The 13,766-nt window shown below is 32.8% G+C and overlaps 1 protein-coding gene across 1 annotated transcript in view; it reads left to right on the top strand.

Annotated features, from left to right (window-relative positions):
* LOC149803181 (cadherin-23-like) overlaps nucleotides 1-13,766 on the top strand; it is a 287,768-nt gene that overhangs the window by 56,283 nt on the left and 217,719 nt on the right. Inside the window, exons 14-15 of the mRNA XM_089953899.1 lie at nucleotides 2,747-2,808; nucleotides 9,985-10,237. Of these exons, the coding sequence (XP_089810025.1) occupies nucleotides 2,747-2,808; nucleotides 9,985-10,237 (315 nt within the window). The remainder of the gene's footprint in view (nucleotides 1-2,746; nucleotides 2,809-9,984; nucleotides 10,238-13,766) is intronic.

Below are 13,766 nucleotides of genomic sequence, written 5' to 3' on the forward strand. Positions count from 1 at the left end.
TTGCAATTGGTTGGCGACGATGATGTTACACTGGGACACCTATTTTATGCATGTGGAAATGGTTCCACATCTCTGCACATGTATATGAATGTCCAGACGTGGAAAATGAGGAAGATTCCGGCAAGAAGGCTATTTGCATACAGTGACTGAACAACCAGCCCATACTTAACCAAATTTAAGTCCAGTTGTGTTAATGGACCCTAATTAAACCAATGTTGTGTAAGCCACCTGTGCAATTGAGTCAAATTCAACCAAGTCTTGAAATTTTCCTAACTCCTAACAATTCAAATAATACTACTACAAAGTGTACATAATAAAATGCCCTAACAATTTATATTTACTAATTTCTGAGCGACAAATGAGAGTGTAGTCACTGTTAGGTGATTGGTTTTAATTTTGACGTAGGCATTCAAAAGGGTCAAGTTAGCAACACATAAAACATAAGAGTTTATCAAATGGGTTCAATTTATGCTTATAGCACTGAGAGTTTAGGCTTTTGGTTGCAGCCATTATTATTCTCATGACCTCAATATTTATTTTTTCTAGTTCTTCTTATTATTCATAGTACAAATGTCCCAAATGTGATAAGCATAGTCAAAAATTGAAGAATATAAGATTTGTACATTGTTTCCAAGGTTAATCGATCTAGTTTGAATCTGAGAGTTTTTAAACAATTTAATTTCTCCCAGGCTTTGTCAGAAATGTATTTAATATATGCGTGAAAAGTGGCATCACTGGGTTATATAATGCCCAGGTGTTTGTGCTGAGAAACCTCTTGTACCGGTAGGTTAGTTTTGGTCATGCATAATGTAGAATGGTGGTTCTGGTTCTATTTTCATGTAATTAGCATTGATTCAGTCTTGTCTAGACTAAATGTAACAAACCAACACCTGGACCATTCAAGTATCTTTCATAATATCAGCGTTTAAGATTTCACCAGCTGCAATCTGGTTATCAACTATTATTTATAATGCTGTATCATCAGCAAATAGTTTGATTGATGATTTTATATTCTCCACAATATCATTGATGAAGATTACAAATAATGGTGGTCGCAAAATAAACCCCTGGGGGACTCCAGCATTAATGCATCGAACATCTGCGGATTTAGAATTTATGATAACTCTTTGTTTTCTTGACAGTAAATAACTTTCAAGCCATAAAAACAGATTTCCGTGAATACCAATACTTTTTAATTTTGAGAGCAAGCCTTTGTGCCAGACTCTATCAAAAGCGTTGTTACTATCATAAACTTTTAGAAAAAAATATTTCAACAAATATAGTTACCTTATTGCCTCAGGATGGACACAGCAGTTACGCCAAGAAATTTTTGCAAATATTGTACTTCACAATATGTACATCATACATTACCATGTTGCATCAGATTAAGTATAATAATTTGATTTAGCGTGATTGATCATTTAGTTTTTGTCATAATCTGATACCATAATGTAAATCCAACAGAAATTATAATTTTTAGCATTGTGATATTTTAGTTATTCTTTTTGTTCAGCATCTTATTGACAACATTTTTTCCCCAATGACCCCAACTGTGAATTTTTATTGATAATTGGCTGAGACTATTTAAACAAAGAACAAAAACAATGGGTAATCACATGATTCACTATGTAAACACAAAACTGAATGAAAATGTGTGACTTATTCTAACAAAAGGTGGTTATCAGACTGCAAATATCATGAATCACTTACTGGTAGTAGGGGGTCTTCAACAAAAATTTTATGCAAAACACTAATTACAGGATTTCTTAAAATCAACATCATTTTTATAAATTTTACTTGGTGCTTATAAAATATTAGCTATTAATACCTAACCTGGTTCCCAAATTGTCCATTTGGACAGTCATCAGGGCTTATTGTATAGGCTATGGATTATGTTGCTTTTTCTCACTACAATATTCTAAATTTTTGCTTAACTTTTATTCATATTAAGCTTATTGAGTTCATGCACTAAATTTGCTAAAATGTTCAAGCCAATATTTTGTGGTTTGACAATTTCTCATCTTTAACCTTATTTAAATGAGCCAAACCATATTGCTAAATTCTCATCTCATAACCTTATTTAAATGAGCCAAAACGTATTGCTAAATTCTCATCTCATAACCTTATTTAAATGAGCCAAGACACATTGCTAAATTCTCATCTCATAACCTTATTTAAATGAGCCAAGACACATTGCTAAATTCTCATCTCATAACCTTATTTAAATGAGCCAAAACACATTGCTAAATTCTCATCTCATAACCTTATTTAAATGAGCCAAAAACACATTGTCAAAATTGAAACAATGCCATGTTCATGACTTGAGTATTTTTGTCACACTTGTCAAGATATAGGTCTCACTTTTCCAGCTGTGATGGCAACAGCTATGCAGCAGCATCATTCCTATCATGAATGGCATTTATGTTAATGTCCTGTACTGTTAAAGTTCTTGAAAGTCATTTGCTGTATTCAACTAAGCCTTGGGATAATATTATATGCTTAAAGCTAACTGTACCCTGTTGCACCAGTGTAAGTAAAACACTATATCATAACACCATTTACAGGTGGATCACTGTGATTTCACACTTTTCTAAAACTTTTCCTCATCATGGCATTTTATTCATTGTGGGGTGGAATGCATATTATTCCATTAACCTGACAGTACTTTTTAATCTTTATCCAAATCTAGTTTTTACATGCAGTTATTAATTTAAAGCACTTAAATGCATACATTCTTTTCTTTCAGGCAAATGACAGTGATATTGATGAAAATGGAGTAGTTGAGTATGAACTGCAGAACAACCACAGGTAAACTATATTTCATACTTAACTAAAAATTTACTTAAAAGACCCCTTTTATTTGCACTGCATATACAACAATAAGCAAATTCTTTAAATTTATTTAATTATCTTTAATTTTTACGCATACTGTATCTGTAAACATTTTATTGTCTGATCCTGCAGGTGCAATCTGATATAATCCACATATGACTTCTGCAAAAACAAATTGCTTGAAATAATGTACATCTGTTATTTTCATGGTTTGCAAAGTACCTGTATGTCATTTTTGATAAGGACAATAATCCTGTTGTCTTTAGGGTTTATCTCCATATTTTGGTCAAAACATGTGTTTAATCCATATTACTAATGAACCAAATGGGAAGAATAGAAAATCTGTTTTGAAATGAAATCCAAATTCTTATTAGTATCAGCATTACATTATGGTAATTGCTAATAGGAAAACATATTTAATAAAGTTGGATTAGAATAAATAGTTTATTTTTCAGTCTTTTTTAAAACTTCTGTAAAAATTGACAAAGCCCAAACACATTTTATAAAGGTATTTTGAAACAACCCATATGTGCGGAATTTCAGGCCTCAAAAATCAAAGAAAACTGACTTAAACCTATGTTTTAACTTGTATTTTATTCTGCATCATTTCAAGATAAAACATGTAAACTCTCATCAGTGTTATAGCTATTTGTTTAAAGGTATGTAAAAGGGAGCCCATGAGACATCATTTTAGAAAGGTGTAATGATATAAAATAGTATTAACAATTAATTGTATACAAATACAGCTTCCTTTTCTAGAAGATAACCTATTAAAGTGATAAATGCAAAATCTGCATTGAATTCAGTGAATTTCATTATTATTTGGCATTGTCAATTTTACATCTCTTGACTTAGAAATTTTTGCATATATTTAGTTGAAAATTACTGCAATAATACATGCAAAATGCTGTCATAAAATATGTGACTATTGCTAAGAGGGGAGACAAATTACTTGTGAGAATCAGAAGTGGTTAAATGAGTGTGTATGAGACATGACTTTTCACACTTAATGGAGCATGAGTCATAAATGTATAGATCATAAGCACAGATGGTTTTAATATGTTGCAATTCTAGATCATCAGCTGTATAACAGAAATAAAGTGAAAACAACAAGTCAAATTAACAAATAATTTTTTGCATAGAATACAAAATGAAACTTCATAAAACACTGTATTGTGAATTAAATTCCAAACTAATCCTAAATGTTCTATCACAAGTCCAAAAGTATAGAATGTTTCAAATAAAAACCAATAATTTTGAATGATATAATCCAGAATGTCTTTGAATGTTTTCTCAATAATCCCAAAGTAGTTTTAGTCTAAAAGTTGGTGAGCATTTTGTAAATCCAGTGAATAATTGAAATAAATGTTTCCACTCAAATTCTATCTGAACACAACTATAAACACTGATGATAATAGATTCCCAAAGACATATTGAATGAATAATTATTTACCAGATCCCTTTATTTACAAAGTTCACTTCAGTGATGCAATAGATTTTCTGGAAAACTCACTAATTTGTAAGCAAGGTCAGGTCATGAACTCAAATTCAAGTAAACATCTTGTTTACTTCCTAGAACCATTACAAAAATCAGATAGCAAAAACTCCATTTTCACAACCCTCAATCACAGGCATAATAAAAGTCAGGTACACAATATAAATATTTCATAGGAAGATGTTTTATGAATGACACTCAGCATAATTGCACAAAATAAAGCAATACGGGTACTTATATACATGTGAAAGTGCATCTGCAATCAGATTATTTATTCCCTTTGATGTGCTTGATGTCAATATTGTGTTCCAGCAGCATCAAACTTCACCTCAACAATCTCTAATTTTTGTTTTTTACCTTGTTAATGAATGTAAGTTGGCTGTGATAACTGAATACAGTAATCAGAGAAGGAGCTGAACTAACACACACTTCAAAATTTTGTAGCCACCAGGTGAGTCAGCATCATGCTCATGCACACTGACCCAAATTATCATTTCTATCTTGACTTGCTCACCTCCATATTTTGGATTCAAATTGCCGGGTTTTTCCTGGCACCTAACAGCAACCAATGCCCTAGTTTTATCAAAGTCCCATAGCTTTTATGCCCACCCTGATTAAACAAACACAACTGGGAGTATTCTTGATGGAAGAAAAAGTACTCTGGTAGAATTCATCCCATTGGTTGTTGAGTCCTAAGGGGATACCTGTACTGTCTCTTATGGAAAACCAAATTGGTGAAGGCAGCATCCAGGAACTCTTGGTACATGTTTTTGTATGATAGGCAATCATCAGTTAATATGCTGGCATGCACTTGCAGGGCAGTCATATATATATATATATATATATATATATATATATATATATATATATATATATATATATATATATATATATATATATATATATATATATATATATATATATATATATATATATATATATATATATATATATATATATATATATATATATATATATATATATATATATATATATATATGACCATGACCATCATTGTGGATATAAAAGCCACATTTACCTATATGATTGTTAATTCACTTGGCTGTAAGGCTTATGGTATGGTCCTACGTCCACGGTGTGTCCACTGGTTAATTGATTTCAAACTAATGGCAGAATTCTTAGCATTATGGCATGAGGACATTTGAAAATTGTATAAATGATATCAGTCCACTAAAAGGCATTTAAAAGAAACATTCAGCAGGATCAAATCAAATGGAAAAGAAAGCATTGTCGCATGAAGAACTTTACAATTTTATGGCAGATGCTTATCCATTATTAAATATGGTTGCCGTTACTAGAAACAGTAATGCCCTGCATAAACAACTCTAAAATTTTGTTGTTGCATAATGACAGTCCACGATCATACATGGCAACCATTACTATACAAGACCCAAACCAAAATCACAAGCTTATTTTTAAGGTTGCAGCAAGCTTGTTATGTAAGCTTGTGGCCAGCTTAGATTTGAAACCAGGTCAAGCTTGCCTAATTGCAAGCTTGTAATAGGTAAGCTTGCTATTGGTAAGCTTGCATGAGCTTGTCATATAAGCTTGTGGCAAGCTTGTAATAGGCAAGCTTGTAATAGGAAAGTTTGCTATTGGCAAACTTGTCATGTAAGCTTGCGGCAAGCTTACTAATTACAAGCTTGCACAAGCTTGCAAACAAAGCTGACCTAGCTAGCTGCATCAGAAGAACTGATATGGCATCGATTAAATTATTCTATACATGGTCACATACCTACATTTTTCTAGCCCTTGATATGTGAAATGTATGTATCATTAAATATTAAAATGAAAATGTTAATACATGGTGAACATTAATTAGCATGAGATCTTACTGTCACAATGAAAGAAAAGAATGAAGTCATCAAATCATTTAATATTTAATCAGATAAAAATATAAGAGCATATAAATCTGTGTGAGGAAACTACTTTTGTTTTGTATGGCTTTAGAAATGTTCTACTAATTTACTTCCATGAAGAAATCCATTTGCAGGAGGCTGGTGTCAAATGGTTAGGTTCCCTCCATCAACCATCAAAATGATAAACTATTAGGTGAAAACAAGAATGTTTGCCTATTGAATTACTCTGAACAACCTCTTCTAAACAAAAACCTCAGAATAAAATTCTGCATCCTCCTCTGCTTCTGGTGTGATTCACATATCATCCACTGAAATGGATTACAGCAACATGTACTATATGTAACCAGGAAAAAAACGAGTATTTACCTCTTTGGCAAAAGCATTTCATTTTTAGTTCAAAATCACTTATCAGGTCCAAAATATCAGTAAATTTTATTCAAGATCATCTTTTAATAAGGTCCTAAATTTTAGTTTTACCATCCATTTTGAAGGGCACATGTCAAACGAATGACACTTCAGGGCTTTAAACGACAACAACAAAAAAATGTGATGAAACTGATTAGATACCTTAAGAAATTTTGAAATAAAATAACTGCCATTTTCTTTGAGAATGAAAAGAATTAAATGTAACAAACTGTGAACAGTTGTTGAATTTGATATGTGAGAGGAAAGAAAGACCCTAAGATTAACGGAAATAAGATTCACAAGCGTGTTTAATTTTATAATCTCATACCCCTATTGTCAATAACTGACAGCACGGCATCAATTACTGCATTTTGGCAAGTGCAGCAATAAATAATAATGACCTTCAGAGTTGTCATCTCAATCATTGGGTGAAACAACATTACAAAGTCATTTTTTGACATATTTAAATTATAAAAGTGAAACAGAATGCTACCACCAACCTACAGTCCCAAAAACTGGCAAAATACAACACACTTTTGTGTTTACTCACCAACATGATAACTTTGTGACTTCAAATTATCTCTCGGGTTATAGGATCAGTTACTGCACAAATACTGCTTCAGTGGGCAATGAAATTTGCATAATTAATGTGCTAAATTGTGATGGTTCAACTTTGAAAATTGTGCCTAATTTTTTTGCGCAATGCTACAATGGTTATTTTGTGTTCTTGCGACTCAAATATGTTGTGTGTATATTTAGAGTTTGTAAACCAGTCTGCTGACTGCAAACAGGGTAAGTAACTGCCTTTAATGACTCGATACTGAATTAAGTCTCTGTCTCGGAAAACCACAATTCATCTTCCATGGTTTGATTTGATTTCATTTTAAACAAACAAAATTTACAAAGCTGAATTCTTTACAGAATGTTGGCAGAATGGGATGCATCTCTCTCTCTCAAAGAAAAACAAATATTGTAAATATTTTTATATTTTTATTTAGTAAGTAAATAACTGACAATTATTTTTTTCTTCTTGCAGCAGAAATAAATTACATTTTATATTAAATAAGAACAAGAAATCATTTTTTTTTAAATATATATTAATAATGTTCCTATTTAAGTAATTCAGACAAAGAAATGTTGGAATAATACATTTTATATATGTAGCAGCTAAGTACAACTGTTTAACATTTCTGCAGGAATTTAAAATATATATATACATATATTTAACTAGAGTGCATTATCAGATGCTATGAATCAAAAACAAAATAACATTTAGATTTGCCTTGTTTCTTACTGCACATATATAGTCAAAATGTATATTCAACATTTCAACAGGTACCGCATGATCTCATGCAGGAGCTATAGCTAGCTGCCAACTTTCAGCTTTCATGACTGATTAAATTATACTGCAAGCTTGCGTGTAGGCTTATGTAGAAATTTAGATTTTGCAATCTTGCAGACTTAATTAGAAAAATTCCTTTTGCAAGCTTGAATTTTAGATTTAAATTTCTTATCTCAGGGTTTGCATGTATGATTATTAAAAAGAAATTTGAAACAATTTATTTAATTTTCTGTTTTCTTATTGTTTCTGCCTCATTTAGATTTGTGTATAATTTGATCGAACGATGACAAGAATTTAGCAATCGCAAGTCGCTGTAACACTACATGTACCTTTCCCTTTTGACTCAATTATTGTTTGTTGATGCATTATTGCACTGGACATTTTATATCAGTGCACCAGTAATTACATTTGTCCTTTGCCTTGAAATTGTAAATACCTTGTTGTATTATTGAAATGGACTATACAATCTACATCACATGTACATCTTTTTCCAACTTATATATGCATGCCCTGTTAGGGACCCACTTTGTGAATTGCCTATATGAGTCACTCTAAGAAATAAAGTCTTGGAAGCAACATGCTTGTGTCTATTCCAATATATATATACACATTTCACTTGAGTTAGTTCATGACAAGAAAGACAACATACCTAACTCATTAAAATGTGATCCCAGTATGACAGCACAACAAACAACAATATGGTCTGATTCAGCGCTTGCAGTTAGGCTAATGAATGTATCTATATAATGGCACTACCACATGTACATTGTAGGTTTGAACACAAGCTGAATGAAATACATTCTGCCGAATGAAATACTTCCGTTGGAGTCGAATCATGGACACCACTGCACTAAAATTTAATGATATCTCCAAAATACAATAATGAAGTTTCAGAAATAATACTTTGAAAATTATGCTAATACCATAAAAACAGAGTTGTAGTTTGCTTTGATGTGAGCGACCCTACACCATACCTGTCAACTCTCATGCCGGGAGGGAAAAAAAACAACTTCCTGTTTTTGGGGTCTCTCCAAGCCTACCTCCCGATTTCATAATATCTCATGATTTTTGCACTGAACTCCCGATTATTAATTTATGTCTTCGATTTTAATTTCTCCTAAAAAAGAAAAGACCTACATAAATAGATATATCATATGCAATCCATGGATGCCATGCTCTATTGTATCACAGGAGTCTGACGTTTTATCAATAAACTAGTACAATGAAATCTCTGACAACACAAAATCTCCTTATCGGTACTATAAATTGACACAAGGAGTGCAAGCGTGACCCTGGCCTCTGCTTGATTCGACTTTTGTCATGTGTCTTTTATCACTTCAGAATTGCTAAAAGACTGAAAAGCTACACATATCCATTCAAAATACAGTAACATACCAACACGTAACTCTCAGACAACCATCGTATGAATCTATTAATCACAGTATCAAACTCTTTGCACTGTGACATTTTACCAGTAATCTGTGCACCTGCTTTTGCATTATTTAGTTACACTCTGCAGCTTATTTGCCATATTTTTCTGTTAATTTTGTGCAGCATTTTTGTTGTTTATTTTCCTATAGATTGCCATTAGCACTGGCACATTTATGTTGTACAGGTCTACTGGCCAAAGGAAAATCCATGCAAACAGGTTCTGGTACTGTGAATATGGGACAAAAGATGATTGTGCCATCCAGTATTGATGGAGATATTTTTAAAAATAGAGAATCCTTGACACGATTGTTTTCATAACATATGCACAGCAGTGCTGGAAGAAATTTCTTTAATAAACAGCTTACTGGCCTCAATTTTACTGGCCAGCTGGTCTTGCATATGGCTGTTAGGCAGGTGTCAGCCATGTGACCAGTCTCACAGTCACTGTGCTTATTGCATGTCAGCTGACTGCAACTTACTTTACAGTGCAAACATTTGTTGACTTTGTAGATTAATGAGTTGTATGTGATTAGCTATTTATAAAATGTGATTGTAATTTTATGACCTTTTCATTAAAAGATCTCATTCTGGTTTTCCAGGACTTCACAGATTACCATAAATAATACATCAGGAGTACTGCATGTAAATTCCATAGACAGAGAAAATCTGAATGGCAGTGATCAGATTCAGCTAATAGTCATTGCAAAGGACCATGGTGTCCCTCAGCAGCATGGGTATGCATGGATAACCATCACTGTAAAAGACATCAATGACCATGCACCAACATTCAAGGAGCCTACAAGATATTTTGACCTGAAAGAAGGCTACAGAGGTGTTTTCTACCATGCACAGGTTAAAAGCAATAATGTATTTCTTTGTGATTCAGATTACATTTGCATAGTTATAAATTTTGTGTGTACAGAAGTTGCTTTGTTTAGGGATTGTGAAACTCAGAAATTTAATAGTATGAATATTCTTAATTTTATGTTAAGAATAATTGGCATAAAAATAGTTATGCACATTTATTATATTTTAGGATTTTATCTTGCCAGACAATTGCAGTGCCATGGAGATGATCAAAATTTTTGTGTACAGCAAAAAACCCAAATTAATACCATTCTCATATGATATTTTCTTTAGAATGTTTGGCAACATTAGTAGACCTTTTTTTGCCAGCCACAGCACTTCTCTCCTAGTTCACACTGGGTAGGGTTGTATGCAGGCATGAGACAGTGAGTTTGTTTTCCTGGATCAAATGAAACCAATGGATTGCATCCTTCATCATTATTTACATGGGTGGATCTATAACCCATTCACTGCTGACCACCCCAGTGGTATAATTGGTTATAGCATCCACCTTGGATGTGGAATGACATTGGTTCGACCCAGGCTGAGTTATACCAGAGCCTTAAAAAATGATACTCGCAGCTGTCTCACTTGATGCTCAGCATTAAGAGGTTAGTATTAGGACATGTCAGCCTGGTGTTAGGATAATGTGACTGGGTGGGACATCATGCTACATGTCTGCGGCATGATTCCCCAGTGCTAGACATCACTGTAAACTGCCATACTGCATGCTAAAATTGTTAAAGCTACGTTAAAAATCCAAATCATGCACATTAATTGCTGTATGTATGTATATATGCATGCTTCATTGATATGTAAAAATTTCCTAATTAATTTTAACCCTTTGTGTGTGTGGTGTTGTGTTTATATATATATAATAAGTTCAACAAAATATCAGTTATGTTCATCCTTTATTCCTTCAATCACTCATTTATCATCAACATTGATGCTCTTCAGGTTACAAGGTACATTTAACTTTCAAAGTATTTGACATCATTATTTATAGGTTGAGATTTAAACAACTTCTTAACATCTATAGACAACACTTATGTACAAATCATATGGCATTATTTAATGAATATTGAGCATTTTGCAAGTTACATTCTGGCCTCCCAAAAAGACACAAAAGTATAACAATCACTTTAAAAATTCAGCAGCAAACTTCTGAATATGTAACATTCAACAGGCCTGAAGATTTAAAGTTCAACACCTTGTATAAGGACCTAATTTTTTTTTACACAAAGACTTGCTTGATATTATATTAAAACCACTTTGCATAGAAGTTTCTTGAGGGATTATATTGATCTTCTCAGCCAGTTAACAGACATCATGAATGAGGGTTCAACACTTGGTTAAGTAACTTCTGATGCAGTAAGCTTATACACTAATAGTGTTCATGGCCTTGAAATAGAAGCCATGAAATATTATGAAAAATAAAAAGTGAAAGCATATTTTCACGTAGTGCAATTGTGAATTTATACTAGATCCCTTAAATAAACTAGTATGTGAATGTTATGTACATGTATTTTACTTCAATGGAAATTACTACATACAGAAACGAGGCAAGATAGATATGCTTCCTTTCTGTATGTAGTAATTTTCATTATGCTATGCTAGTCTTGGGTACTTTGAAGAGACATTATTTGACAGAATGAGGAATATATATGAAAAGGAATTTGGGAATACATGTACTTGGAACGGTCACAGTAAGGAATAAAATTGTATGTCACAAGGAACCCTTGTTCTTTTTAAAAAATATATTTTCTCCTTTTACTGCCTTATTGCTATGTATAGATATAGCCCTGCAAGAGACTGAGTAACAATATGTGAGCCACAAAAACTTCTTGAGTTTAAACAGCAGAGGGAAAACTGATCTAGTGGGCAGTAAATGTAAAATCTTGGTGAACTGCAGATGGTGTAGTCTATCACCAAGATAGGAATGGATTTCTTCGCAAGTTGGCATAAGTCTGATTGTCAATGGGACTACAACCATAGTGTGGGACAATGAATTTTGGAAGGATATTCAATGCTTGTGCTGCAGTTAACCATTTCTGGAGCAGCAAGATATCGAGGCCAGATCACAAGACATGTCTGAGTGACAATGTATTATTGGGCGTGTTGCTAAGAATAAACTGTTTACCAAGCCTGGCTGAAATTCCAAATGCAGATGTAAGCACATATAGGAGAGTATTAACTCCACGATGATTAACCTACAAACATTGCTTCCTCTGATTTAGCAAGGTTGTCAGTTATCCTTGTTTGTCTATATGTCATCAGAATACATTACTCAGAAACTGTCATTTTCATCTATGTATTCAGTACTCAAACAACTGTATTTATCTATGTGTTAGCCTATGGCATTTATTGAATGTGCATTTCAATATGGACACCAATAGTAGACAGCCACTTTGCTAACATTACCAGTACAATATATGAACAGCCTTGTGTATGCAACATCTACTTTCATACAGGGAAATCACCTTTTCACCCATGTCAACTGAGCAGTGAATGTGATGAGAAGTCCAAAGTGCAATTTTCGTAAAGTTGCTATTCAACCCCATTCAGGTACTCAATGAGGCCATGATGTCACCAAAGATGCTCTTGTGACTCTTTTCTTGAAAATTAAAATGTGAAAAACTCTTTATAACCCTTCAATGAAATATATGTGATATTCCAGTTTTTTTATTAGAGTTTGCACACATTTTTTTCCAGGTATATTTTTCTTTGTTTTATTATGACTGAATTTCAAGCCAAATAATTATTTATTTTCATTAAGAATGTCATGATCATATTCTTTTTATTCAGTGTCCATGTCATTGTTTGTTGAGTGCACCTGTGAGTAACTTGTTCATGTGAATCATCTCATTCCATCAGAATGATTTGTCCCCATTGCCGATAACATCAGTACCAAACAGAAATAGTCTAATCCTTACTTATGGATAGCTGGCCAGAACTATACCCACCCACCCCAAGACTTAGGTGACAATATATTTACAGAAGAATTCTTCCAGGGTCTTGCTAAGTTACAGCTATAAAATTCACAAAAATGAGAATTAAATAAGTACAGAGAAACCTGTCAACAGCAGTAACTCATAGAAAAAGGCAAAACTTGCAGTTGCACACAGTGGCTGCTGTACAGCCTTTACCTTTTACAATTTACTTTTTTTTTAACAAATACCATGTACTGAATATTATTATTAATATTATTATTTAAATTGTATTCTTTACACTGTATAACATAATCATAAATACTGGTTGATATGTTGTTCTCTCCCAAATTTATGTACAAGATTACTGTATCCTGCTCACTGTATCACTGTATCCCAGAAATGAAATCATCACCACCTTAAATCTTGGTTTGTTCATGCTATGAAAACAATATCTGGATTAGTCAGTTGCTAAGCTTGTCAAAATCAAAGACAGTCGACTTATGTGAGCAACCTGTGAGGAACAGAAAACAAAATTAAGTAATATATGGCTATTCATTGGACTATGAACCAAACCTTCACCTGCCTTCACAGACATGTTTTAAATA

The sequence above is a fragment of the Sinohyriopsis cumingii genome, chromosome 3, assembly GCF_028554795.1.
Source record: "Sinohyriopsis cumingii isolate HCF-2022 chromosome 3, ASM2855479v2, whole genome shotgun sequence".
NCBI lineage: Eukaryota > Metazoa > Mollusca > Bivalvia > Unionida > Unionidae > Sinohyriopsis > Sinohyriopsis cumingii.